General features: G+C 39.4%; 1 protein-coding gene across 2 annotated transcripts in view; it reads left to right on the top strand.

Moving 5' to 3' along the window:
* The window catches only part of SNX7 (sorting nexin 7), a 179,523-nt gene continuing 153,763 nt past the window's right edge, over nucleotides 1,245–27,004 (top strand). The window contains exon 1 of one of the 2 annotated variants that reach the window (XM_018045807.1): nucleotides 1,245–1,482. In XM_018045807.1, coding sequence (XP_017901296.1) covers nucleotides 1,303–1,482 — 180 coding nt within the window. In that variant the 5' untranslated portion in view covers nucleotides 1,245–1,302. The remainder of the gene's footprint in view (nucleotides 1,483–27,004) is intronic. The other variant, XM_018045806.1, reaches the window with a different exon arrangement.

A 27,004-nucleotide genomic window follows, 5' to 3' on the forward strand; every position in this document is an offset into this window, starting at 1 on the left:
AATGCAATCTATTACATGAAATAAAAGTAAATGCTAAATTGGGAACAGACTGAGTTAATTAGAAAATCTTCCTCAAAGACATGGGATTACAGTTAACTCCTGAAGGATGGGCAGGTGATGGCATTTTGGGTACAGGAACCATAAAGCATAGGAAGGAGCTTGGATATTCAACCAGCAGGGAGACATGCTTGATTGAATTAGTGTGTTTGTGAACTGAAACCAATATGACTGGTTAAGAGGCACATATTACTAAGGGCTTGTCTTCTAATCAGAAAGAAATTCTCTTACACATCTAAATTTTTTTCTGAAGTTAAACATGTTAAACATTAGGCTGAACATTTTGCCGCAGACATTTTAGAAACCAAGTTTGAATTAGCCTCTGCTCTATGTGCAAACTTCTTAGCTATTCTTTCCTGGCTGATGGGAGAAAAGAGTTGGGCGGAGGTGAGTAAGTAATAAAACCTGAAAATAGTTCCAAATATATCGATTTACTTTCAATGTTCCTTTATTTTTGGAATTTCTTTTTAAAATTATTTTTAATATTAATACTAAGTAGCGAACAACTAAACAGTTACAGCTTTGCATTGGCAGTGTAAAGACTGAAGACTATTTCTCAATGGCAACGTCCAGTCATGCTTGCTGTCCTTGACCCTTAGTAACATTCTTGCTCACTGATTTCAGAAAGACTTCCAGGAGTAAAGATACATTTGAAAGTGGCTGAAAATAGTTTTAAAATCCAACTTCCCTGGCTTGATAGTGAAATGACCACACTGTCTGGTCACTGGGTCAAAAATCAATTACAAAACAGAAGAGTTTTTGCATTAGCCTTAGTAAAAGACGGACTCGAAAACCACAACCGGGGGGAAAAAAAGCAACCATTAAACTACAGGAAATACACTATTGGTTTTTTCCTCTTGGCGAGATGGGTCGACTGCTTTCCAGCCCCGCTGTGGATCCTCTGAAGTTCACGGTTCGCTCTGTCGCTTCTGCCCAGACCCCCGTCCCCATAGAAGCCTTCGCAGGGTAGCCCTGCAGCCAGGTCCCACTCCCTACCTTCAGGGGACTGCGTGCCAGGCCCCACCCTAGCCAGAGCCCCAGAGTCCCACTCCATCGCCTCCGGCAGGCCCCAAGCCAGGTGGGGGACGAGCCCAGGCCAGGCGTTAGCTCCCAGTTCCGCGTCTGCGCAGCGGACGTGGGGCTGGAGCGGGGCCGGCCGGGGAGGCGCAGGATGCGCGGGAGCCAATGGGCAAGCTCGGGGAAGCCGGGCTGGCGGCGACGGCCGGACCGGCGCGCACTCTCGGGATGGAGGGCGAGTGCCGGGCGTCTCAGGCGCGCTCCTGGGGCCTCCCGGCTGGGGGCGCCGGCGGGGAGAGCCCGGGGGGTGACGCCCCCCTCCCCGGCAGCATCAGCTCCTCCGCCCTGCTGCAGGCCGAGGTGCTGGATCTGGACGAGGACGAGGACGACCTGGAGGTGTTCTGTAAGGTGAGGGCTGCGCGGCGGCGCGTCCCGGGAAAGTTCCAAGTCAACTCCCGGAGTTGGCCCCGCCGTGCGGCGGCCGCCCTAGCGCGCTCCCCCGGCCCCGCCGGAGGCTCGGAGCCGAGGGTGGATGGGTCTTCCCAGGCCGCCTGATCCTGCGTGGCTGCTCGCCGCCCCCGGGGCTGACTCCCAGCACGTCCCGAATTGCAGCAGTTCACTCTTCTGCACTTTGACCTTGCGTTCGGCAGGGCCATGGCTTCGTGGAGTCTGCAAAGTTGTGCCATTTCCCACTTTTCTCCTCTTTCCTTCTCTGACGCGGATATTTCCAGGGGCAGTGCTGGAACCCGGGAGGCGGTAGCCCGAAAGTGCCCCCGCCCCTGGCAGCTTCTGTTAGGGCGCAGCCAGCCTTGAACCCTGGGAGCGAAATCACCCGAGTCTAGGGAAATTATTCTCGATTTAGTGTCGTTGCTGGTTTTGGATTGGAGACTTGGGTGGCGCCTTAAGCCTTAAGTCTACTGGGAAGAGGCGTTAGGAAATCCCTCTTCAGGAGAAAACAATTCGTGTGTCCAACTAGGAAGCTCCTGCGCTGCGGAGCTCAGGATTTTTAAAATATTAGCTCCTGCCACCGAACTCACCACCGGCGCTTTCATTTTTAAACCTAACCCAGGGAAACCTAGAGACCAAAGGGTCCTCTGAACTTTCAGGATAGTTGGAGAGAAATTGACGCGGTCATTGGCAGACTTGTGGTGCCTGTAGGCTGATGGTTGTAATTTTGTTTTGCAAAAGAAAAATACCATTCTTGGGAGGCCATTCAATGCCACTGCAGCTTCTCAGTTGCTGCTGGTAGAAGAGTTGAGATGGGAACATTGTATTTCATTACTAAGGAGCCTGTGCAGTAGGTAAGTGTTACCTTGAGGTGTTAAGTAAAGCAACAGACTTCACCACTGCTTTATTCTGGGAGAGAAGTTATAAAGTGGACAAGCATACTCAGACCCCAAAGAAGAATATGCAAAACTCCCCCCCCCCCCGCCCCCACCACCAATTTTTCCCTTTAGGATTAAGTGAAGTGGTAAGCACAGGTGTATTGGGGAAGTTCAGACAGTATCTGGTTTATACGCTTGATGAAATAACGTGACCTTTCAGTGTGTTTAAATTATAAAACAGTGGAATTATTTTTTGTTTACTTGTAAAAAGTTTACACTGACTTTTTTGTTGTTGTTCCACACATACTTTATGTTCAGATCAAGGACAGTTGATCAGTTCTTATTGCCTTCTAAGATACCATTGTTGTTTAGTCACTAAGTCATATCTGACTCTTTGGGACCTGGTGGACTGTAGCCCACCAGGCTTCTCTGTCCATGGGGTTTCCCAGGCAAGAAAACTGGAGTGGGTTGCCATTTCCTTCTCCAGTTCTGACTCAGGGATCAAACCTGTGTCTCTTGCTTTGGTAGGAAGATTGTTTACCACTGGAGCCACCAGACTATGAGCGCTAGCCTTTGGGGCTCTGCACTGTGAAGCTTGGGGTGGGGAGGATGTGTACAGGGAGTATGTAGAGAGTGGCAAGTGCGTATCAGTATCATCTGGGGTGGTTTAAATGTCACGTGCTTTCTCTCTCCCCAGATTCTAAGTGTCCTGGCCTCCACCAAGAATCACCGTTTTAATGAGCCTCTTGTAGTCTGAGGCTGATCTTAGATGAAGCTAATGAAATTTGAGTTTGGGCTGTTTGTTTGCCTAGGTCTGTGGAAAATGTAAGATACTGGGAGTAGTACAGGTTCTAGGTGGGAAAGGAATGATAGATTGTAGCCAGAAGCATTTCTTTCATTTTTTTAAAAATATAAATTTATTTATTTTAATTGGAGGCTAATTACTTTACAATATTGTATTGGTTTTACCATACATTGACATGAATCTGCCACAGGTGTGCATGTGTTCCCCATCGTGAACCCCCCTCCCACCTCCCTCTCCATCCTATCCCTCTGGGTCGTCCCAGTGCACCAGCCCCGAGCATCCTATATGTGAAAGGAATCGCCAGTCCAGTTTCGATGCATGATACAGGATGCTGGGGGCCAGAAGCATTTCTAAGTAAGCATTTCTGGTGAATTGCTTAAAGCCATCTCAGAAGAAAGGAATCTAGAACCCTGAGACTCCAATCAGCTGTTGAGCTTTCTTTTCTCATTCCAAATAAAACAATTGTTTTTCCACCTAATTTTGTTTTGTAATTGTGTATTCTGTTTTAAAAGAATGTAAGTTTCAGCAACATACTTAACCACTGCTTTATTAAGCAGTGCATTTAGTAAGGTGAAATATTGTATCTTTACCTTAACCTATGTGGCTGGCTTCTATAGAAGAGGGCCTTTACTTTTATATGGCTCCAATACAACACTAGCAAGCAGGATGGATCCAAGCGTATGAATCCTGCTTGATTGTATTTTAGTAAGTTGAATTTTGCAGCCATTAACTGCAGTTCAAGCAGATTTAAGAAACTCATCTTCATTTGGCCTGCTCTGTCTGCTGCTGCTAAGTTGCTTCAGTCATGTCCGACTCTGTGCTACCCCATAGAGGGCAGCCCACCAGGCTCCCCCATCCCTGGGATTCTCTAGGCAAGAATATTGGAGTGGGTTGCCATTTCCTTCTCCAATGCATGAAAGTGAAAAGTGAAAGTGAAGTCGCTCAGTCGTGTCCGATTCTTAGCGACCCCATGGACTGCAGGCTCCTCTGTCCATGGGATTTTCCAGGCAAGAGTACTGGAGTGGGGTGCCATTGCCTTCTCCTACTGCTCCCTTTTTAGCCTGCGTCTCTGTAGAACCCTACCACTGTCCAGCATACCTTAAGCTGGTATCAACTATTGCTTTTGAAGTGTACTAACTTTACCCTTGAGAACTTTGAGACTGACAGTTTTCATATTCAGTTTATATTTACAATTGTATCTCTTATTTCCTTAGATTATTTATGAGTATATATACCATACCCTTGTCCAGGCGCTTTTTCTTTTAATCTTTTTATAATGGAAGTAGAGTTGATATACAATAGTATAGTAGTTTCTGCTGTATGATGTAATGATTTGACATTTGTATGCATTATGAATTGATGACCATGATAAATCTAGTAACCATCATAAATTTACTGCAGTATTATCGACTATATTCTCTACATGTGCGTTACATACCTGTGACTTTAGTTGCTTTATAACTGAAAGTTTGCACTTTTTAATCCCTTTAACCTATTCCTCCCTCCCTCTTCCAAACTACTAGTTTGTATCTGTGGGTCTTGTTTCTGTTTTTATTTGTTCATTTGTTCTGTTTTTTATATTCTACATATAAATGAAATGATAAAACATTTGTCTAACTTATTTCACTTCATAATACTCTCTAGGTCCATCCATGTTTTTGCAGGTGGCAACATTTTATTTTTTTTAATGGCTGAGTAATATTCAGTTGTGTGCATATATGCACAGTATCTTCTTTGTCTGTTCATCTACTGATGGACACTTAGATTGCTTCCATAACCTGGCTGTTGCAAATGATGCTACTGTGAGAATGAAAAAAAAGTAGTGAAAGTGTTAGTTGCTCAGTTGTGTGCCACTCTTTGCAAACCCATGGACTGCAACCTGCCAAGCTCCTCTGTCCATGGAATTTTCTGGGTAAGAACATTGGAGTGGATAGCCATTCCCTGCTCCAAAGGATCTTCCTGACCCAGGGATCAAACTTGGGTCTCCTGCCCCACAGGAGATTCTGACACTGCACTGACAGATTCTTTACTGTCTGAGCCACTTAGGGAAGCAAGTGAGCATTGGGGTGCATGCATGCATACTAAGTTGCTTTAGTTGTGTCCAACACTTTGTGACCCTGTGGACCATAGCCCACCAGGCTCCTCTGTCCTTGGGATTCTCCAGGCAAGAATACTGAAGTGGTTTGCCATTCCCTTCTCCAGGGGATCTTCCTAACCCAGGGATCGAACCCACACCTCTTATGTCTCCTACATTGGCAGGCATAATTTTTATCACTAGCATAACCTTGGAAGCCCAAAAATATATAGAGGTGCATATATCTTTTCAAATTAGTGTTTTCATTTCTTCAGACAAATACTCACAAGTGGGATTGCTAGATCGTATGATCATTCTTAATTTTTTGAGAAACCGTCATAATGTTTTCCATAGTGACTGCATCAATTTACATTCCCACCAATAGTGCATGAGGGTTTCCTTTTCTCCAAATTTTTATCAACACTTGTTTTTTGTTGTTCATTTTATAAAAACCATTCAGACAGGTATGAGGTGATAGCTGCCATATTATGATTTGGATTTGCATTGCCCTAGTGATTAGTGACATTGAACATTCTTTTCCTTTGTCTTCTGACCGTCTTTATGTCTTCCTTGGAAAACTGTCTATTCAGGTCTTCTACTCATTTTTAAATTGGGTTGTTTCTTTTGTTTTGCTTATTTTCTTTTTCGTGATTATTCATTTTATTTATTTTATTTAAAAAATTTTTATTTTTACTTTATTTTACTTTACAATACTGTATTGGCTTTGCCATACATTTACATGAATCTGCCACGGGTGTACATGAGTTCCCAATCCTGAACCCCTCTCCCAACCTCCCACCCCATATCATCTCTCTGGATCATCCCCGTGCACCAGCCCCAAGCATCCTGTATCCTGTATTGAACATAGACTGGCGATTCATTTCTTACATGATAGTATACATGTTTCAATGCCATTCTCCCAAATCACCCCACCCTCTCCTTCTCCCTCAGAGTCCAAAAGTCCATTCTATATGTCTGTGTCTCTTTTGCTATCTCACATACAGGTTATCATTACCATCTTTCTAAATTCCATATATACGTGTTAGTATACTGTGTTGGTGTTTTTCTTTCTGGCTTACTTCACTCTATATAATCGGCTCCAGTTTCATCCACCTCATTAGAGCTGATTCAACTGTAGTCTTTTTAATGGCTGTTCATTTTATATTGAGTTGAAGAAGTTCTTTATATATTTTGGATATAACACCCTTATCAGATATATCACTTGCAGATAACTTCTTCCATTCAGTAGGTTGCCTTTTCATTTGTTGATGGCTTTCTTTGCTATGCAAAACTTCTTAGCTTGATATAGTTCCATTTGTTTAATTTTGCTTTTGGTACTCTTGCCTGAAGAGATAAATTCTTAGATATTGCTAAGACCAAGATTAAAGAGCAGCTACCTTTGTTTTCTTTTAGGAGTTTATGGTTTCAGGTGTTACATTTAAGTCTTTAATCCATTTTGAGTTTACTTCTTTTTTTTAGTATAAGAAAATGGTTCAGTTTCAGTCTTCTGCATGTCTCTGTCCAGGTTTCCCATTATCACCTATTGAACAGACTGTCTTTTCCCTACTATATATTCTTGTACCACTTTTCATAAATTAATTGGCTATATAAGCATGGGTTTATTTCTGGGCTTTCTGTCTGGTTTCATTGATCTATGTATCTTTTTTTGTGCCAGTACCATACTGTTTGTTTACTATAGTTTTTTAACATAGTTTGAAGCCAGGGAAGATGATACTGCTCACATTGTTCTTTTTTTTTTTTTTTTTTTAATGTTTTTCATTTTATTTTATTTTCAGATTTTATTTTATTTATTGACTTTACAATATTGTATTGGTTTTGCCATACATCAACATGAATCCGCCACAGGTGTACACATGGTCCCAATCCTGATCCCCCCTCCCACTTCCCTCCCCTGTTCTTCTTTCTTAAGATCACATTGATTATTCAAGGTCTTCTGTGGTTCCACACAAATTTTAGGATTATTTGTTTTACTTCTGTGAAAAATGCCATTCATATTTTGGTAGGGCTTGTATTGAATCTTTAGATTGCTTTGGGTAATATGGACATTTTAATGATATTAATTCTTTCATTCCATGAACATGGTATATCTTTCCATTTATTTGTATTTTCTTGAATTTCTTTTATAAGTATCTTATAGTTTTTAAAGTATAGATCTTTTACCTTATTAGTTTAAATTTATTCCTTGGTATTTTTCTATGAAGTTATTTTAAGTGGAATTATATTCTTATTTCTCTGACAGTTGATATTAGTGTATAAAAACACAACAAATTTCTGTATGTTGATTTTTGTATCCTACAGCTTTAATGAATTCATTTATTCTGATAGTTTTTTGGTGGAGTATTTTTTTTTTCTATTTTTATAGTGTCATGTCATCTGCAAACAGTGATAGGTTTTACTTCTTCCTTTTCAATTTATAATTCTTTTTACCTCCTTTTGTCTGATGCCTGTGGCTAAGACTCTCTATACTCTGTTGAATAAAAGTGATGAGAGTTCAGTTCAGTCGTTCAGTCCTGTATGACTCTTTGTGACCCCATGAACTGCAGCACGCCAGACCTCCCTGTCCATGACCAACTGCCAGAGTTCACCCAAACCAATGTGCATAGAGTCGGTGATGCCATCCAGCCATCTCATCCTCTGTCGTCCCTTCTTCTCCTGTCCTCAATTTCCCCAGCATCAGGGTCTTTTCCAATGAGTCAGCTCTTCACATCAGGTGGCCAAAGTATTGGAGTTTCAGCTTCAACATCAGTCCTTCCAATGAACACCCAGGACTGATCTCCTTTAGGATGGACTGGTTGGATCTCCTTGCAGTCCAAGAGACAGTCAAGAGTCTTCTCCAACACCACAGTTCAAAAGCATCAATTTTTCATTGCTCAGCTTTCTTTATAGTCCAACCTTCACATCCTCACATGACTGCTGGAAAAACCATACCCTTGACTAGACGGACCTTTGTGGACAAAGTAATGTCTCTGCTTTTTAATATACTGTCTAGGTTGGTCATAACTCTCCTTGCAAGGAGTGAACATCTTTTAATGTTATGGCTGTAGTCATCATCTGCAGTGATTTTGGAGCCCAGAAAAATGTCAGCCACTGTTTCCACTATTTCCCCATCTATTTCCCATGAAGTGATAGGACCAGATGCCATGATCTTCGTTTTCTGAATGTTGAGCTTTACGCCAATTTTCACTCTCCTTTTTCACATTCATCAAGAGGCTGTTTAGTTCTTCTTCACTTTCTGCTATAAGGGTGGTGTCATCTGCATATCTGAGGTTATTGATATTTCTCCTGGCATTCTTGATTCCAGCTTGTGTTTCTTCCAGCCCAGGGATTCTCATGTACTTTGCATATTAGTTAAATAAGCAGGGTGACAACATACAGCCTTGACGCACTCCTTTTCCTATTTGAAACCAGTCTGTTCCATGTCCAGTTATAACTGTTGCTTCCTGACCTGCATATAGGTTTCTCAAGAGGCAGGTCAGGTGGTCTGGTATTCCCATCTCTTGAAGAATTTTCCACAGTTTATTGTGATCCACACAGTCAGAGGCTTTGGCATAGTCGATAAAGCAGAAATAGATGTCTAGAACTCTATTGCTTTTTCGATGATCTAGCAGATGTTGGCAAATTGATCTCTGGTTCCTCTGCCTTTTCTAATACCAGCTTGAACATCTGGAAGTTCACGGTTCATGTATTGCTGAATCCTGGCTTTGAGAATTTTGAGCATTACCTTACTAGCATGTGAGATGAGTGCAATTGCGTGGTAGTTTGACCATTCTTTGGCATTGCCTTTCTTTGGGATTGGAATGAAAACTGACCTTTTCCAGTCCTGTGGCCACTGCTGAGTTTTCCAAATTTGTTGGCATAATGAGTGCAACACTTTCACAGCATCTTCTTTCAGGATTTAAAATAGCTTAACTGGAATTCCATCATATCCACTAGCTTTGTTCCTAGTGATGCTTTCCAAGGCCCACCTGACTTCACATTCCAGGATGTCTGGTTCTAGGTGAGTGATGACACCATCGTGATTATCTGGGTCGTGAAGATCTTTTTTGTACAGTTATTCTGTGTATTCTTGCTACCTCTTCTTAATATCTTCTGCTTCTAGTAGGTCCATACCATTTCTGTCCTTTATCGAGCCCATCTTTGCATGAAATGTTCCCTTGGTATGTCTAATTCTTGAAGAGATCTTGTCTTTCCCATTCTATTGTTTTCCTCTATTTCTTTGCATTGATTGCTGAGGAAGGCTTTCTTATTTCTCCTTGCTATTCTTTGGAACTCTGCATTCAAATGGGTGTATCTTTCCTTTTTTCCTTTCCTTTTCACTTCCCTTCTTTTCACAGCTATTCGTAAGGCCTCCTCAGACAGCCATTTTGCTTTTTGGCATTTCTTTTTCTTGGGGATGGTCTTGATTCCTGTCTCCTGGACAATGTCGTGAACCTCGGTCCATAGTTCATCAGGCACTCTGTCTATCAGATCTATTCCTTAAATCTATTTCTCACTTCCACTGTATGGTCATAATGGATTTGATTTAGGTTATACCTGAATGAGTAATAGAGTTTTGCCAAGAAAATGCACTGGTCGTAGCAAACACCCTCTTCCAACAACACAAGAGAAGACTCTACACATGGACATCACCAGATGGTCAACACCGAAATCAGATTGATTATATTCTTTGCAGCCAAAGGTGGAGAAGCTCTATACCGTCAACAAAAACAAGACCAGGAGCTGACTGTGGCTCAGTTTATGAACACCTTATTGCCAAATTCGGTCTTAAATTGAAGAAAGTAGCGAAAACCACTAGACCATTCAGGTATGACCTAAATCAAGTCCCTTAGGATTATACAGTGGAAGTGAGAAATAGATTTAAGGGCCTAGATCTGATAGATAGAGTGCCTGATGAACTATGCACTGAGGTTCACAGCATTATACAGGAGACAGTGATCAAGACCATCCCCATGGGAAAGAAATGCAAAAAAGCAAAATGGCTGTCTGAGGAGGCCTTACAAATAGCTGTGAAAAGAAGAGAAGTGAAAAATAAGGGAGAAAAGGAAAGATATAAGCATCTGAATGCAGAGTTCCAAAGAACAGCAGGAAGAGATAAGAAAGCCTTCCTGAGCAATCAATGCAAAGAAATAGAGGAAAACAATAGAATGGGAAAGACTAGAGATCTCTTCAAGAAAATTAGAGATACCAAGGGAACATTTCATGCAAAGATGGGCTCAATAAAGGACAGAAGTGCTATGGACCTAACAGAAGGAGAAGATATTAAGAAGAGGTAGCAAGAATACACAGAAGAACTGTACAAAAAAGATCTTCAAGACCAAGATAATCACGATGGTGTGATCACTCACCTAAAGCCAGACATCTTGGAATGTGAAGTCAAGTGGGCCTTAGGAAGGATCACTACGAACAAAACCAGTGGAGGTGATGGAATTCCAGTAGAGCTATTTCAAATCCTGAAAGATGATGCTGTGAAAGTGCTGCGCTCATTATGCCAGCAAATTTGGAAAACTGAGCAGTGGCCACAGGACTGGAAAAGGTCAGTTTTCATTCCAATCCCAAAGAAAGGCAATGCCAAAGAATGCTCAAATTACCACACAATTACACTCATCTCACACGCTAGTAAAGAAGTGCTCAAAATTCTCCAAGCCAGGCTTCAGCAATACGTGAACCATGAACTTCCAGATGTTCAAGCTGGTATTAGGAAAGGCAGAGGAACCAGGGATCAAATTGCCAACATCCACTGGATCATCAAAAAAGCAAGAATATCCAGAAAAACATCCATTTCTGCTTTATCGACTATGCCAAAGCCTTTGACTGTGTGGATCATAATAAACTGTGGAAAATTCTTCAAGAGATGGGAATACCAGACCACCTGACCTGCCTCTTGAGAAATCTGTATGCAAGTCAGGAAGCAACAATTAGAACTGGACATGGAACAACAGACTGGTTCCAAATGGGAAAAGGAGTATGTCAAGGCTGTATGTTGTCACCCTGCTTATTTAACTTATATGCAGAGTACATCATGAGAATCCCTGGGCTGGAAGAAACACAAGCTGGAATCAAGATTGCCGGGAGAAATATCAATAACCTCAGATATGCAGATGACACCACCCTTATGGCAGAAAGTGAAGGGGAACTAAAAAGCCTCTTGATGAAAGTGAAAGAGGAGAGTGAAAAAGTTGGCTTAAAGCTCAACATTCAGAAAACGAAGATCATGGCATCTGGTCCCATTACTTTCTGGGAAATAGAAGGGGAAGCAGTGAAAACAGTGCCAGAGTTTATATTTTGGGGCTCCAAAATCACTGCAGATGGTGACTGCAGCCATGAAATTAAAAGACACTTACTCCTGGGAAGAAAATTCATGACCAACTAGATAGCATATTGAAAAGCAGAGACATTACTTTGCCAACAAAGGTCCGTCTGTCAAGGCCATGGTTTTTCCAGTGGTCATGTATGGATGTGAGAGATGGACTGTGAAGAAAGCTGAGCAACGAAGAATTGATGCTTTTGAACTGTGGTGTTGGAGAAGACTCCTCAGAGTCCCTTGGACTGAAAGGAGATCCAAGCAGTCCATCCTGAAGGCGATCAGCCCTGGGATTTTTTTGGAAGGAATGATGCTAAAGCTGAAACTCCAGTACTCTGGCCACCTCATGCGAAGAGTTGACTCATTGGAAAAGACTCTGATGCTGGGAGGGATTGGGGGCTGGAGGAGAAGGGGACAACAGAGGATGAGATGGCTGGATGGTACCATGGACTCGATGGAGGTGAGTCTGAGTGAACTCCGGGAGTTGGTGATGGACAGGGAGGCGTGGCCTGCTGCGCTTCATGGGATCGCAAAGAGTTAGACACGACTGAGCGGCTGAACTGAATTTGAACTGATATCTGAATGGTTTAGTGGTTTTCTCCACTTTCTCAATTTTAGTCTGAATTTGGCAATAGGGAGTTCATGATCTGAGCCACAGTCTGCTCCACGTCTTGTTTTTGCTGACTGTATAGAGCTTCTCCATCTTTGGCTGCAAAGATTATAATCAATCTGATTTCTGTGTTGACCATCTGGTGATATCCATGTGTCGAATCTTGTCTTGTGTTATTGTGGACAACCTCATTTTGTTCTTGATCATAGAGGAAAAGCTTTCAGTTTTTCACCACTGCATGTTAGCTGTGGCTTTGTCATTATGGCCTTTGTTATGCTCCCTTTATTCCCGCTTTGTTGAGAATTTTTCTTATAAATAGATGTTAAATTTTGTCAAATGCTTTTTCTTATCTATTGAGATGATCATATAGTTTTCATTCTTCATTTTGTTAATGTGGTTTGTGTGTGTGCTCAGTTGCTTCAGTCATGTCCGTCTCTTTGTGTTCCCATGGACTTTAGCCCACCAGGCAATGGGTTGCCATGCCCTTCTCCAAGGGAACTTCCCAACCTAGGGATTGAACCCTTGTCTCTTGGGTCTTCTACATTGCAGGCAGAGTGTTTACTGCTGAGTCATTGAGGAAGTCTTTAATGTGGTTTATTGGGGTACATTTGCAGATGAGAAGCTTTTTAAAGAGCTTACTTCTTTGATTTATAATCATTTATTTTTTTTTTCATAGTCCATTACAAGTAAGTACCGGTTAAATACCTGTTAAATGTTTTTGTGTAAGATGCTATGCTAAGGATTCTTTGGAACAAAGAAATGCAAGATTCATATCTTGTTATCACAATCTTGGAGTTCAGCTGGAAGATGTGACAGAAACTCTAAATGACAGTATACATCAAGAGAGATAGGAAAGTAAAACAAAGTATTGTTTTGAGTTTTCAAATAATCCAGTTAGGAGAAAATGACATCAGCTCTCAATAGAACACAGAGAATGCAGAGGCTATTGACTTAAAAGGACAAAAATAGATGTGGAAGATAGGAAAACATAAATGATAATTTGTAAAAAAAAAGGATAAGAAAAGGATAAAAAGTGTAGCAGTAATTTTAGAACTGGGCCAAAATAAGATGAGACTTGCAAAAAATTTACCTAGAGAATAGGGAGAAACTTGCATATATAAAATAAAAAGTTTTGGGGGGAAAAAGATTATATTAAAATAAGTTACCTTTATTTTTATTAAATACTGTAATGTGTAGAAGAAATAATAGTTGAAACAGAGCATAGGTGAATATGTCACAGTGAAACACTGAGATGTTTATGTGCTACTCAGTAAATAATAGCCAATAAAGTGAAGGTCTATATTATTTAGGATAATCAGGGAATTTACACATGTAATTATTGTCATCACCACTAGTCAACCTCGAGAAGTCATGGTGTGTAGGCTTAGTGCTCAGAAGCTGGAGCTTCTGAGGTAAAAATTCTTTTTAAAAATAATGGGGCAGAAAAAAGGTTCTGCAAGGTATGTGCGTGTTTCCTCAGTTGTGCCCCACTCTTTGCAGCCACATGAACTGTAGCCTGTCAGGCTCCTCTGTCCATGGGATTTTCCAGGCAGGAATACTGGAGTGGGTTTCCATTTCCTTCTCCATCTGGAAGGTACAGACAAACAAAATTAATTTCAAGCTCCGACAAAGCTTTAAAAGCAACAGAACTATTTAGTATATTTAGTATAAACACTTTGAAAAGAAGGAGGTGATCATTTTTAATGAGAATGGTAGACAACTAAGATTATTTTATAGTAAATTAAAAATATAACAATGTATATATTATATATGTATATATTGTATGTACAATGTATATATTATATATGTATATTTTTATATATATAATATACATATATGTGTATAATATACATAGTATATGTATACCTAATACATAATACATACACAATATATCTATACCTAATATATGTATACATATAATGTATGTATATTATGTATATTAATATATGTATATTTTATATATGTATATATACATATTATATATACATAATATACATATACATACATATGCATATATATACACATACATATACATATATATACATATATATTATATATACATAATATATGTATACCTAAAACATAATACATACACAATATATTTATACCTAATACATAATGTATACATATGTTAAAATACACAGTACATACATAATACACACATATATAATACATACATAATATATGTATGTGTACATACCTAATATATGTATACATATAATATATGTATATTATGTATATTAATATATGTATATTATATATATGTATATATACATATTATATATACATATACACATACACATATATATGTATACAAACATATATATACACATACATATACATATATACACATACATATATGCATATATATTATATATACATAATATATGTATACCTGATACATAATATATACACAGTATATGTATACCTAATACATAATATATACATATGTTAAAATACACAGTACATACATAATACACACATATATAATACATACATAATACACACATATAATACATACATAATATATGTATGTGTACCTAATACATATACATACATAATACATGTATACCTAACACACATATATGTATATGTAAATATACAGATGTAAATATATGTATATGTAAATGTACATATGTATATATAAAATATATAATATATTATATATTAATAATATATTAACAATGCATATTATTTTATATATTATATATTAATAATACATATTATTTTATATAATATATATAAAATATGTATATATTAAAATATATACATATTTATGTATTAGGTATACATATATATGTATAGTATATATAATATATACATGTATTATAATATATACAGTATGTATAATATAATATGTATATATTATATGTACTGTATATATTATATATAGTATATATGTATATATTATATATAACACTATATATTATGTTATATATATAACAATGTATATGTTATATATATAACAATGAATATATTATTTCAAAATATTGAAAGAAACACTCATATTTTTGTGGAAAAGGTTATTTTTGAAAGAATAATTAGCTCTATTGTTGAGACTTCCAGCTCTGATATGTTTGTGTGTTTGTATGTGTATGTGTGTGTGTCTGTATAATCTTTATCAATGGAGGGACAATTATACTATTTGACAATTCTATCAAATACTTAGAAGATATTGGAAATCTGGTTACTAATTTTCACATTTGTTCTCGGAACCATTTTTATTTAGCTCCTATTGTTTGCCTCTATTAGTCATGATCATGATAATCAAAATTCTCTCCATTGATTTAAATGAAGAGAGTTTAATGCAAGGACTATTTATAGCATTTTGGGCAAGTTTCAGGAACAAAGGAAGGATACTGAGGTATTTAGAGACTTGCAGTAATAAAAAGCGATTAGAACCCCTTAGTTCTAAAGGGAAGAGAAATGGAAATAGTGTTGCTGGAACGCAAGGATGCTTGGAGCTGTGGAAAAGGGGCCACTTCCACATGAGCTGTGTTGACACAGAGATGAAGCTAGAAACATGCCACTGCCTGAGGTGTGGTCCCAAAGCAGGGAGGAAATGTAACAGTGTATATATTTATTTGAACAAGCTGTTGAAGAAATCACTCACATTTTGGTTGGAAAGGTTATTTTGGAAAGAATTAGCTTTCCAAAAGCTATAGTTGTTGAGAAATCCAGCTTTGATGTGTGTGTGTGTGTGTGTGTGTGTGTGTGTGTGTGTGTGTAAAATCACTTTAGCCTTAGCTAAAGTTCCAGGCAACATCTAACATTAAATGACTAGCTTATGAGTAAAGATGTCTAGCATGATGTCAGTCCTTAGCACTGAGGCATGGTATCTTCTCAGCCGAGCCCCGCATATAATGCAGGTGAAACATCCTATTTCTGCTGTATCTTGTCAGAATTCTTGACCTAATAAACCACTAAGCAAATAAAATATAAAAACAAAATATCTGTGTTGATTTGTTATTCAGCAGTAGAAACTATAACAAAAGCTAGTAGTCTATAAAATCGGCCTTTCGGATCTTTTGATAAATACAGGATTACAGCAGGCAAGTTGTGTGTTCCCCTTTCTCTGACCCTCATCTTGATCCTGCCTCCATGAGTCTTAGCATTTTGATGGTTAAAGAGGAACCGATAAAGGAAAATAGGGCTGATCCAGGACTATTTCTATTCCTCCCTCTAGACACTCCACTGTCTACCAGCTCAGCCTTATATGTTAAGTACTTTTATATTCCTCCCAGAGGAGGAAGAGTAGGTGAATGAAGTAGAAAGATGAAAAATCCTCATTTTCTCCTTATGAGTGAGCATATATGGTCAGCAATAGAATTAAAACAAATGAGGAACTTGGAGGGTAAATTTGGATAGATTGTGTATAGAACCGTTTTATGTACAAGCATCCCTAGTGGTTTGCAGTGACTGAATGAAAATATATCCAAATGACACAGTTTCTGAACAAATAATATATTTCAAGGTCATATGGTGTATTAATTGTACTGTAATTCGAACTGTCTATGCAGCTGAAGTTCCATTCCACCTTCTGTATCTTAAAAGGGAGTTGATAGTCTGTGTCAGAAAACAGCAAAGGGATATTATGTCTTCTGTGGATACCAGTGACCTGACTGTTTGGAATACTGTTTTGTGAGACAGTCTTAGATCGAGTCTGGGCTTGGCAGAGTGAGGATTTGGATCCAACAGCACTGTCTTTCACTGGCACAAGGAGTAGGGAGGGCTGCTGCAGTAGTAACAGTCTCACTGTACATTTGCCATCGTGAAGGAGAATAAACTAAGGCGTTTCACTGATGATATGTTCTGGCAACCACGGCCTCTGAAGCAAGGCTGGGAAGAGCAAAATGTAGTTTAGCTTGGAAAAAGACTTGGGCTGATTTTTTTAAACAAACTTGATGAAGAGTTCTTCCAGTGGATTAAGTGTGTATAGTTTTGAAGGGCAGAACCAAAACCTAGGTCAAAGTATATGGAGATCAGTTTTAGGTCAGTTAATGGAATAGTTTTCTAATTGAAGGTTCCAGAATAAAAGTTATACTCAGCTACTTTGGCCACGTCGTGCGAAGAGTTGACTCATTGGAAAAGACTCTGATGCTGGGAGGGATTGGGGACAGGAGGAGAACGGGACGACAGAGGATGCGATGGCTGGATGGCATCACTGACTCGATGGACGTGAGTCTGAGTGAACTCCAGGAGTTGGTGATGGACAGGGAGGCCTGGCGTGCTGCGATTCATGGGGTCGCAAAGAGCTGGACACGACTGAGCGACTGAACTGAACTGAGGCCGTAAATCCTGTCACCGTAATTGCTCTAGGACAAACTGAATGATTAAGTGTCTCAGAGGAGAAGAGCATGTGACGGATGCACAGTCGCTTCCGCTATTAAGAGGCTGTTACAAATGGAATTTTAACTTGCCAGACTTGACTATGAGAGCAACAGGACACCTCACATAGCTGTTCCTACTCATCCCTTCAGCTAACCACTGCAGCTTAATTTCCAAACTAAATTATGTTTTACAATTCCCTAATTCTAATATTTCTCTTCCTACACCTGTTATGTTTTTCATTGAGTTCTCTATTAAGGGTGTGGAAGTTTCTTAGCTATCTAGGATGAAATATCTGTGCTATGTCTTAACCTTCTGTTTATGCCTTTCACTCACTCTCTCTGTTCTTTACATATTGGAGAAGTCCCATTTGGTTTTATCTTCTTGGTATCTGAAATTAGTGCCATTGCTCCAACCCTAAGTAAAATTGTGGTTACCTTTGAGAAACATCAATATAGCCTCAGAAGGTCTTCATTCTTCTGATGTTTTGCCTGTAGGCTGACCTACATCCTCACAGAGAACTAATGTTTCCAGAGCACACAACTCAGACCATACTGAATATATTGTCACATTGTGACATCCAGGCTCTTGGTGATTAGACTACACCCTGGCTTTCCTTGCCTCCTCCCTCACCCACCTACCTTTCTGTCTCTCGCCTTCAGTTCAGTTCAGTTCAGTTCAGTCCCTCAGTCGTGCCCGACTCTTTGCGACCCATGAACTGCAGCATGCCAGGCCTCCCTGTCCATCACCAACTCCCGGAGTTCACTCAGACTCACGTCCATCGAGTTGGTGATGCCATCCAGCCATCTCATCCTCTGTGGTCCCCTTCTCCTCCTGCCTCCAATCCCTCCCAGCATCAGACTGTTTTCCAATGAGTCAACTGTTCGCATGAGGTGGCCAAAGTACTGGAGTTTCAGATTTAGTGTCATTCCTTCCAAAGAACACCCAGGACTGATCTCCTTCAGAATGGACTGGTTGGATCTCCTTGCAGTCCAAGGGACTCTCAAGAATCTTCTCCAACACCACAGTTCAAAAGCATCAATTCTTCGGCACTCAGCTTTCTTCACAGTTCAACTCACACATCCATACATGACCACTGGAAAAACCATAGCCTTGACTAGACGGACCTTTGTTGGCGATCTGCTTTTGAATATGCCATCTAGGTTGGTCATAACTTTCCTTCCAAGGAGCAAGTGTCTTTTAATTTCATGGCTGCAGTCACCATCTGCTTCACCTTAGCACTCAAAATATGTTCCATCAGTCTGTTGGATCACCTGGAAGCTTGTTAGAATTGCAATCTCAGAACCCACTCCAGACCAAATGAATCAGAATCAGTATTTTAACAGGATTCCTCAGTGATTTATTTGCACCTTACAATTTACTGTTGGGTCTCAACAAACCAAAATCCTTTCTGTTATTTATGGCCCATTGTAAAGTGACCTCTTTCCTAAGGACATTTTCGTTCTCTAGCTAGAATTAATTTCTTCCTATTCTGGGCTTCCTGTAATAGTGTTTTGAATCTCATTAATACCTAATATGTTTTGCCTTATAAAGAGGTATTTTTATTTCTTCTCTCTAAAATCTTGATTGCCTGTCTAGCTCCAATAAATTGAACTCCTTGAAGGTAGAGAGTAGGAACTCTAAATATTAATGGAATAAATACATTAATGAATTATATGGCCTGTGCATTTTTTTCATGCATACGGACACAGTTATCACAGTAATTTGCCACTGATCTGTTTTCAGTAAATTTGGTTTGTATTGTATTGGTCTTTCCAGTCAGGTTACTAGACCAAATAGAATTTAAAATAAATTTGTCTTGATAAATGTTGAGTAAATGTTATTGATGGATGACACAGGGCTGTGCTGAGCATCAGTCCTAACAAAATCTCCTATTTAGATTTCATTAGGAGAGATAAACACAAAGAATTAAAAAACCCAAAGAAATCATTTAGAAACCTCTTATTTGGAAAAATAAATCCTGTTAAGCCTATAACACCTGTCTCAATCAGGGGGCTTAGTTGCAAGCAATGGAAATCAGCTCTGGCAGGAAGAATGAAATAGTAGCTCACAGAGTAGATCTGAAGGCTGGAAATGCAGATACAGAAAAGGACAGGCTCTAGCAGTATCTATGTTGTTGAGTTGCTAAGTCATGCCCAACTCTTTTGCACCTCCATGGACTGTAGCCTGCCAGGCTTCTCTGTCCGTGGAATTACCCAGGCAAGAGTTAACGTGGATTACCATCTTTTTCTCCAGGGGATCTTCCCGACTCAGGGATTGGACCTGCATCCTCGGCACTGCAGATAAATTCTTTATTGTTGAGCAACCAGGGAAACAGCAGAATCTACACCCAGTTTTCTATTTGGAAATAAGATTGGAAGTTGTGTAGCTAAAAGAAAATAAAATCCACGAGAACCTTTAGGGAGAAGAACTATATAGTTCTTTTGTGCAGATAACAATATTTTGTTTATTGGTCAGTGACACTGGGGAAAATTATTACAGGTATTTCAGGAAAATAATATTAGAAGACCAGATTTGAATTTAATATACTTTATTCCATTGAGTTTTGAAGATGGTGTTATGTTTTTGCAGTTTGGGGGTTCGGATAGGATGTTCTAGTGTAACCCTGATAGCCTGCTAGTTTTTACAACTGGCTAGTGTGATCAAAGGAGAAGGCAATGGCACCCCACTCCAGTACTCTTGCCTGGAAAATCCCATGGATGGAGGAGCCTGGTAGGCTGCAGTCCATGGGGTCGCTAAGAAAGAATCGGACATGACTGAGCGACTTCGCTTTCACTTTTCACTTTCATGCATTGGAGAAGGAAATGGCAACCCACTCCAGTGTTCTTTCCTGGAGAATCCCAGGGAAGGGAGAACCTGGTGGGCTACAGTCTATGGGGTTGCACAGAGTCAGACACGACTGAAGTGACTTAGCAGCAGCAGTGTGATCAAAATGAAACAACAGATTCAACAGTTATGTAGTTGTAGTGTTCAAAATTTATTTTTTAATGCATTTTAAAATTGTATCACACACTTTTCAATGACGATATTAGACTAAAAGTTAAACATTTACAGTTACTTTAAGAAGATGCTTTATAGTTGTCTCAATGAACAAATAAAAATTTATAGGCGTGAACAGTTTTGTCTGTTTTAAACAGAATATTTGATTAACTCTGACACTACATATATCTAGTCACCCTGGATAACGCAGTGTTACTTGTAGTATTAATAAAAAAGGATGTCAGACAACCAAAATTATTAGCAAATACTGATATAAAAATCGGTAAAACACACCTATGATAAAATAGAACAGAAGGTTAAATTGGCAATTTTTAAAACTGATACTGAAATGATTTTTTTTGACCTTAAGAAATTCTTTTGTATGACATACCCTTTGAAAATTATTTTTAACTAACTTAATTGAGATATAATTATATACCACAAAATCCATCCATTTTGGGTAGATGATTTTTTTTAAAGTAAATTTACTGAGTTGTTCAACCATCACTGTCAACTAGTTTTAGAACATTTTCATCTTCTACCCAAATCTGTCATTCCATTTTCAGTTAGTACCCATTTTTACTCCCAGCCATAGACAACTACTAATCTCTTATTTTCTGTCTCTATAAATTTGCCTTTGTAGGACGTTTCACATAAAAGTAATCGTACATTTTTTTGTGTGTCTGGTTTTTTTAATTTAGCATAATATTTTATTTTTTTAATCATTTAAGTATTTTTGTTATAAGAAATAAAAATTTTATTCTAAAATGAGAATCAGAACTTGTTCATTTAAAATGAAACAGGAATAGAAATCCTGTTTAGAATTAAAATGAAAACCTTATTATGTGTGACCAAAAACAAAAGGTAAACTCTTGGTATACGGGTTTTCAAAACTGGGCGAAAAAAGTCCCTCATTCATTCTTTTGTATTAATTCTGAGAAGGTTAAGTATGTGCATCTGTGTGCATACATACGTAATACATATATACATGAATACATCTGTATTTAACCCAAATGAAGGTTGAATGGCATTTTTAGTCAAGCGGGCTTCCCTGGTGGCTCAGAGGTTAAAGCATCTGCCTGCAAGGTGGGAGACCCAGGTTCAGTCCCTGGGTCAGGAAGATTCCCTGGAGAAGTAAATGGCAACCCACTCCAGTATTCTTGCCTGGAGAATCCCATGGATGGAGGAGCCTGGTAGGTTACAGTTCATGGGGTTGCAAAGAGTCGACATGACTGAGCGGCTTCACTATCACTATCCACTAGGTAATGCTGTAATACAAATAGCCTCAAGTTCTTAGAGGCTCATCTGCAGTAAAGACTTCTTTCTTCCTCGTGTGTATGTCAACTGTGACTAACTGTGAGTCTGGTCCAGGCTTTGGGTCTACTTCATCTGGGGATAAAGACTGAAGAAGTGATGCTAATTAGGTCAAGTCATTCCCGTGGCAGAGGGAAAAGAATACGAGCACTGGTGGAAGCAGGCAGTGGCTTCCACATCTTCTGTCCACACACGTGACACCATCCACAGCAAGGCACTAGTCAGATTCACTGGGATGGGGAACAATTTTGCTTTCATAAGGAGGCACTGAAAGTTACCTGGCAATTGACCAGGAGATATATCCCTTTCACAGAAAGACAAAGAGATCGCTGGGAACAATCAGGCCATCTTCCGCAAAGGTTTTGTGGCAAATCCTATGTAAATGGCATGTCGAACCTTTCTGAATAAGGAAAGCTAATTTTTTTCTGTAGCGTATTAAATACAAGCAAGACAATTTTCCACTAGATAGGAAATTACTCAAGCATAATTGAGATAAATGGAAAGACATTAGTCATGATTAATAACCTGCAATTGGTTAATGCTCATGAATAATCTGAGGAAGATCATACAGATCCTTAACAACCTCTAGCCGTGCAACTGGCGCCTGACTTTGGATTTCAGGTGCAGCATTCATTTATCCTGCAGTTCTCCACCCCTTTTTTTTCAAGACCTATCAGATGAAAATGCGAATGCTTCCAATTCTGCCATAGTAAATGTCGATATAAGTTTTGTTGGTTATACCTTCATCAAAGCCTCTGTTCTACCTGTTTGCCTCCTTTCTAGTCCCTCAGCATCCTAAAGGCTTTCCTGCCATAGGCATTATTGGTTTCCTGGACTGGAATCCACTTTCCTCAGTGTCTTTCATGGCTGGCTCCTTCTCACTTCACTTCCTTAAAGGCACCTTCCCTGATAGCTCTCTCAGAAGTATTCCTCTCGCTCTTTGCCTTAAATGCTCCAGCAAATCACTCTGGAATTTACTCTCTTTCTTTGTATCTGGACTTATCTTATTTTTCTGTAGTTTTATTTGTTTATTATCTGTTACCCTCCCTGCTAATTACAGTGTAAGCTTCACGGGAGAAGGCATCATGGCAGCCAGTCTTGACTACTATAGAATCCCCAGCCCAGTGCTTAACACATTGTTGACATTCAGTGAACCTTTGTTAAATGAAATAAAACTGCTATGTTAGGTGCTTTTTGTGTGTGCATATGGGTGGTGGCAGCCAAATCTTGGCTCTTCCAATTAAGAAATAAGTGATTTGGAGATAATTATTATTATCCCTATACTACAAACTGGGCTTGCCAGGTGGCACTAGTGGTAAAGAACCTGCCAGCCGATACAGGAGACCTTGGAGTCTCAGGTTCGATTCCTGGGTAGGGAAGATCTCCTGGAGGAGGGCATGGCAACCCACTCCAGTATTCTTGCCTGGAGAATCCCATGGACAGAGGAGCCTGGAGAGCTACGGTCCATGGGGTTGCACAGAGTCATATACGACTGAAGCAACTGAGCACACAAAATCCATTTTAGCCAACTATTGCACTTCTTGGGAACCATTTTTTACTATATCCCTGAGTTGGGTGTGCAGTGTTATCTCCCCATGGGACCTATTTTCAACCTCTTTGGGAGTTCTGATTAGTATAATTGCTTCTTCTTGGCTTGCTCTGCGTCCAGTTAGTCATCGCAGGAATCTACAATAGTAGAACAATAGTAGATTAGAAGTAGCAGTAGTTGGCTGATACTATGTTTCATATATGTATCCATTACCACAGACTTACTTTCAAACACATTTAGTAGATGTTATCAGTTGTGGATTTAACATTCATGGCTTTAAATGGCTTTCCATGGAATGATGTAACATATCTCTAAGCGAAGTCGCCAAGTCGTGTCCAACTCTTTGGGACCCCATGGACTGTAGCCCACCAGACTCCTCCATCCATGGGATGTTTTAGGCAAGAGTACTGGAGTGGGCTTCCTTCTCCAGGGGATCTTCCCGACCCGGCGATCGAACCTGGGTCTCCTGCATTGCAGGTGGACGCTTTACCGTCTGAGCCACCAGGGAAGCAATACATATAAATGCATCTATGATTTGAAGGACACAGTGGAAGATTCTCAATGGTCTTTCAGTCTTCATGTTTTACTTGTTTTTTTTTTTTCTTTCTTTTTTACTTGTCCTTGTTTCATATGTAGTAATCATTACTGAGGTGATCAAAAATATTATTTTGTGAGTGTATTTGTATACATATCCAAGTGTTAAGAAAAAAATCCCTAAAAGTTATGCAGATGCTAAAAATCTGAAACTTATTTTGACTTCTGCCTACCTACAAAGGGCTTCCCAGATGGTGCTAGTGGTAAAGAACCTGTTTGCAAATGCAGGAGACCTAGGATATGTGGGTTCAATCCCTGGGTTGTATGGCTGTTTTCAAGAAAAAAATCTTACTAAAATTTTTTAGTGTGTCCGCTATGCAATAGGCTTCACAGGTGGCACAGTGGTAAAAAATCTGCCTGCCAATGCAGGAGATGCAAAAGACACAGATATGATCCCTGGGTCGGGAAGACCCCTTGGAGTAGACAATGGCAACCCATTCCAGTATTCTTGCCTGGTGAATTCCATGGATAGAGAAGCCTGGCAGTCTACAGTCCATAGGGTCTCAAAGAGTCAAACATGACTGAAGCACCTTAGCATATATGTACTAAAAATGAAGAGGATTTAATTTTTAGCTTTAAGTTTGATGAGAAAATTATGAAAAGAAAATTAGTGGAATGTTTTCAATAATCAAGAATATATCCTATCCTACTTGAACTGCCTTTTATAAAACTTTAAAAATTATTTTTAATATAGAATATTTTCATGTATACAAAAGAATATGTAGATATCCATATGTATCCATATTACATCCATCACTAAAGGTAATATAACTATTTATATAATATCTATAACTATATAATATCTACAGGGGCAAACAGCCTGTGTGGCCAAATTCAGTCTGCGTTTTGTTCGCAAATAAAGGTTATTGGCATATAACCACACCCATTGATTTTGACTACTTTCACACTGTAGTGCCCAAGGTAAGTAATTATAACAGAGACCAGATGGCCTGTAATGGCCTGTAAGACCCAAATTTGCTATCTGGCCCTTTATGGAAAATATTTGCAGACTCTTAGTAATAGAATAATAATATTGCATCCACCACTAGCTTAGGAAATAAAGCATAACCTCAAATTTTGGTACAAATATGCCTCAGAGATGTTGCAGTTTCAGTTTCAGACCGTCACAATAAAGCCAGTGTTGCAGTGAAATGAGTCACCCAGTTTTCGTTTTTTCAGTGCATATGACAGTTATGTTTATGCTGCAGTCAGTTAAGTGTGCAAAAAGTATACATAGCTTAATTTAAAAATACTTTATTGCTAAAAATTATGTTAACCATAATCTAAGTTTTCAGTGAACCATAATCCTTTTACTGCTTAAGGGGCCTGTCTCAGTTTTGGTGGCTGCTTACTGATCAGAGTAGTGGTTGCTGAAAGTTGGGGTGACTATGGCAATTTCTTAAAATAAGACAACAGAATGAGGTTTGCCACAGCAATTGACTCTTCCTTTCACAAATGATTTCTCTGTAGCATGCAATCCTGTTTGGTAGCATTTTATCCACAGAACTTCTTTCAATGCTGGAGTCAGTCCTTTCAAACCCTGCCTCTGGTTTATCACTGAGTGTATTGATTTATGTAATAATAGTCTAAATCCTTTGTTGTCATTTCAACAGTCTTCACAGCATTTTCACCAGGAGTAGATTCCATCTCAGGAAACCACTTCTTTGCCTATCCATAAGAAACAACTTCTCATCCACTCATGTTTTACCATGGCATTGTAGCAATTCAGTTACATCTTCAGGCTCCATTTCTAATTCCAGTTTTCCATCTGTATATACCACATTTTCAGTTATTTCCTCCACTGAAGTCTTGAACCTCTCAAAGTCATCCATGAGGGTTGGAATTAACTTTTTTCAAATTCTGTGAATGTTTATGTTTTCATCTCTTCTCATGAATCAGAGATGCTCCTGGTGGCATCTAGAATGGTGAAATTGTTCCAGAAGGTGTTCACTCTCCTTTGCCCAGATCCATCAGAGAAATCACTGTCTATGGCAGCTATAGCCTTGTGAAATGTAGGCTTCAGTACTGAATGTACGTCAGTACATGTGCTTCAGTAATGTACTTCAGTAGTAAGTCTGAAAAGTCTTAGAAGTCTTTAATCTATGACCTGAAGAATGGATGTTGTATTGGTAAGAATGAAAACATTAATCTCATTAAACATCTCCATCAGAGCTCTTGGGTGTCCAGGTGCATTGTCAATGAGCAGTAATATTTTGAAAAGAACTTTGTTTTCCGAGCAGTAGGTCTCAACAGTGGGCTTACAATATTCAGTAAACTACATTGTAAACAGATTGGCTCTCAATTAGGCTTTGTGATTCCATTTATAGAGCATGTGCATACTCAGTTGCTTCAGTCGTGACTCTTTGTGACCCCATGGACTGTATGTAGCCCACCAGGCTCCTCTGCCCATGGGATTCTCCAGGCAAGAATATTGGAGTGGGTTGCCATGCCCTCCTCCAGGGGCTCTTCCTGACCCAGGAATTGAACCCTTGTCTCCTGTGTCTCTTGCATTGCAGGCAGATTCTTTACCACTGAGCTACTGGAAAAACCTCTTTTATAGAGCATAGGCAGAATCAATTTAGCATCATTCTTAAGGGCTCTAAGCTATGCAGAATCGTAAACGAGCAATGACCCCCAAGTTAAAGGTAACACCAGCATTAGCCGCTAAGAAGCACTTTAAAGCCAGACATGGACTTCCCTGCTCTAGCTATGAAAGTCTTAGATGGCATCTTCTTCCAATATAAGGCTGTCATCTTCACTGAAAATCCGTTGTTTGGTGTTGCCACCGTCATTAATGAACTTAGCTAGGTCTTCTGGATATTTTGCTGCAGCTTCTACATTAGCAAGTTGCTGCTTTGCCCTGTATTTTTTATGCTATAGAGATGGCTTCTTTTCTTAAAGCTCATCAGCCAGCCTCTGCTAACTTCATACTTTTCTTCTTCAGCTTCCTCACCTCTTTCAGCCTTCATGGAATTAAAGAGAGTTAAGGACTTGCTCTGGATTAGTTTT

Source organism: Capra hircus, chromosome 3 (genome assembly GCF_001704415.2).
Source record: "Capra hircus breed San Clemente chromosome 3, ASM170441v1, whole genome shotgun sequence".
NCBI lineage: Eukaryota > Metazoa > Chordata > Mammalia > Artiodactyla > Bovidae > Capra > Capra hircus.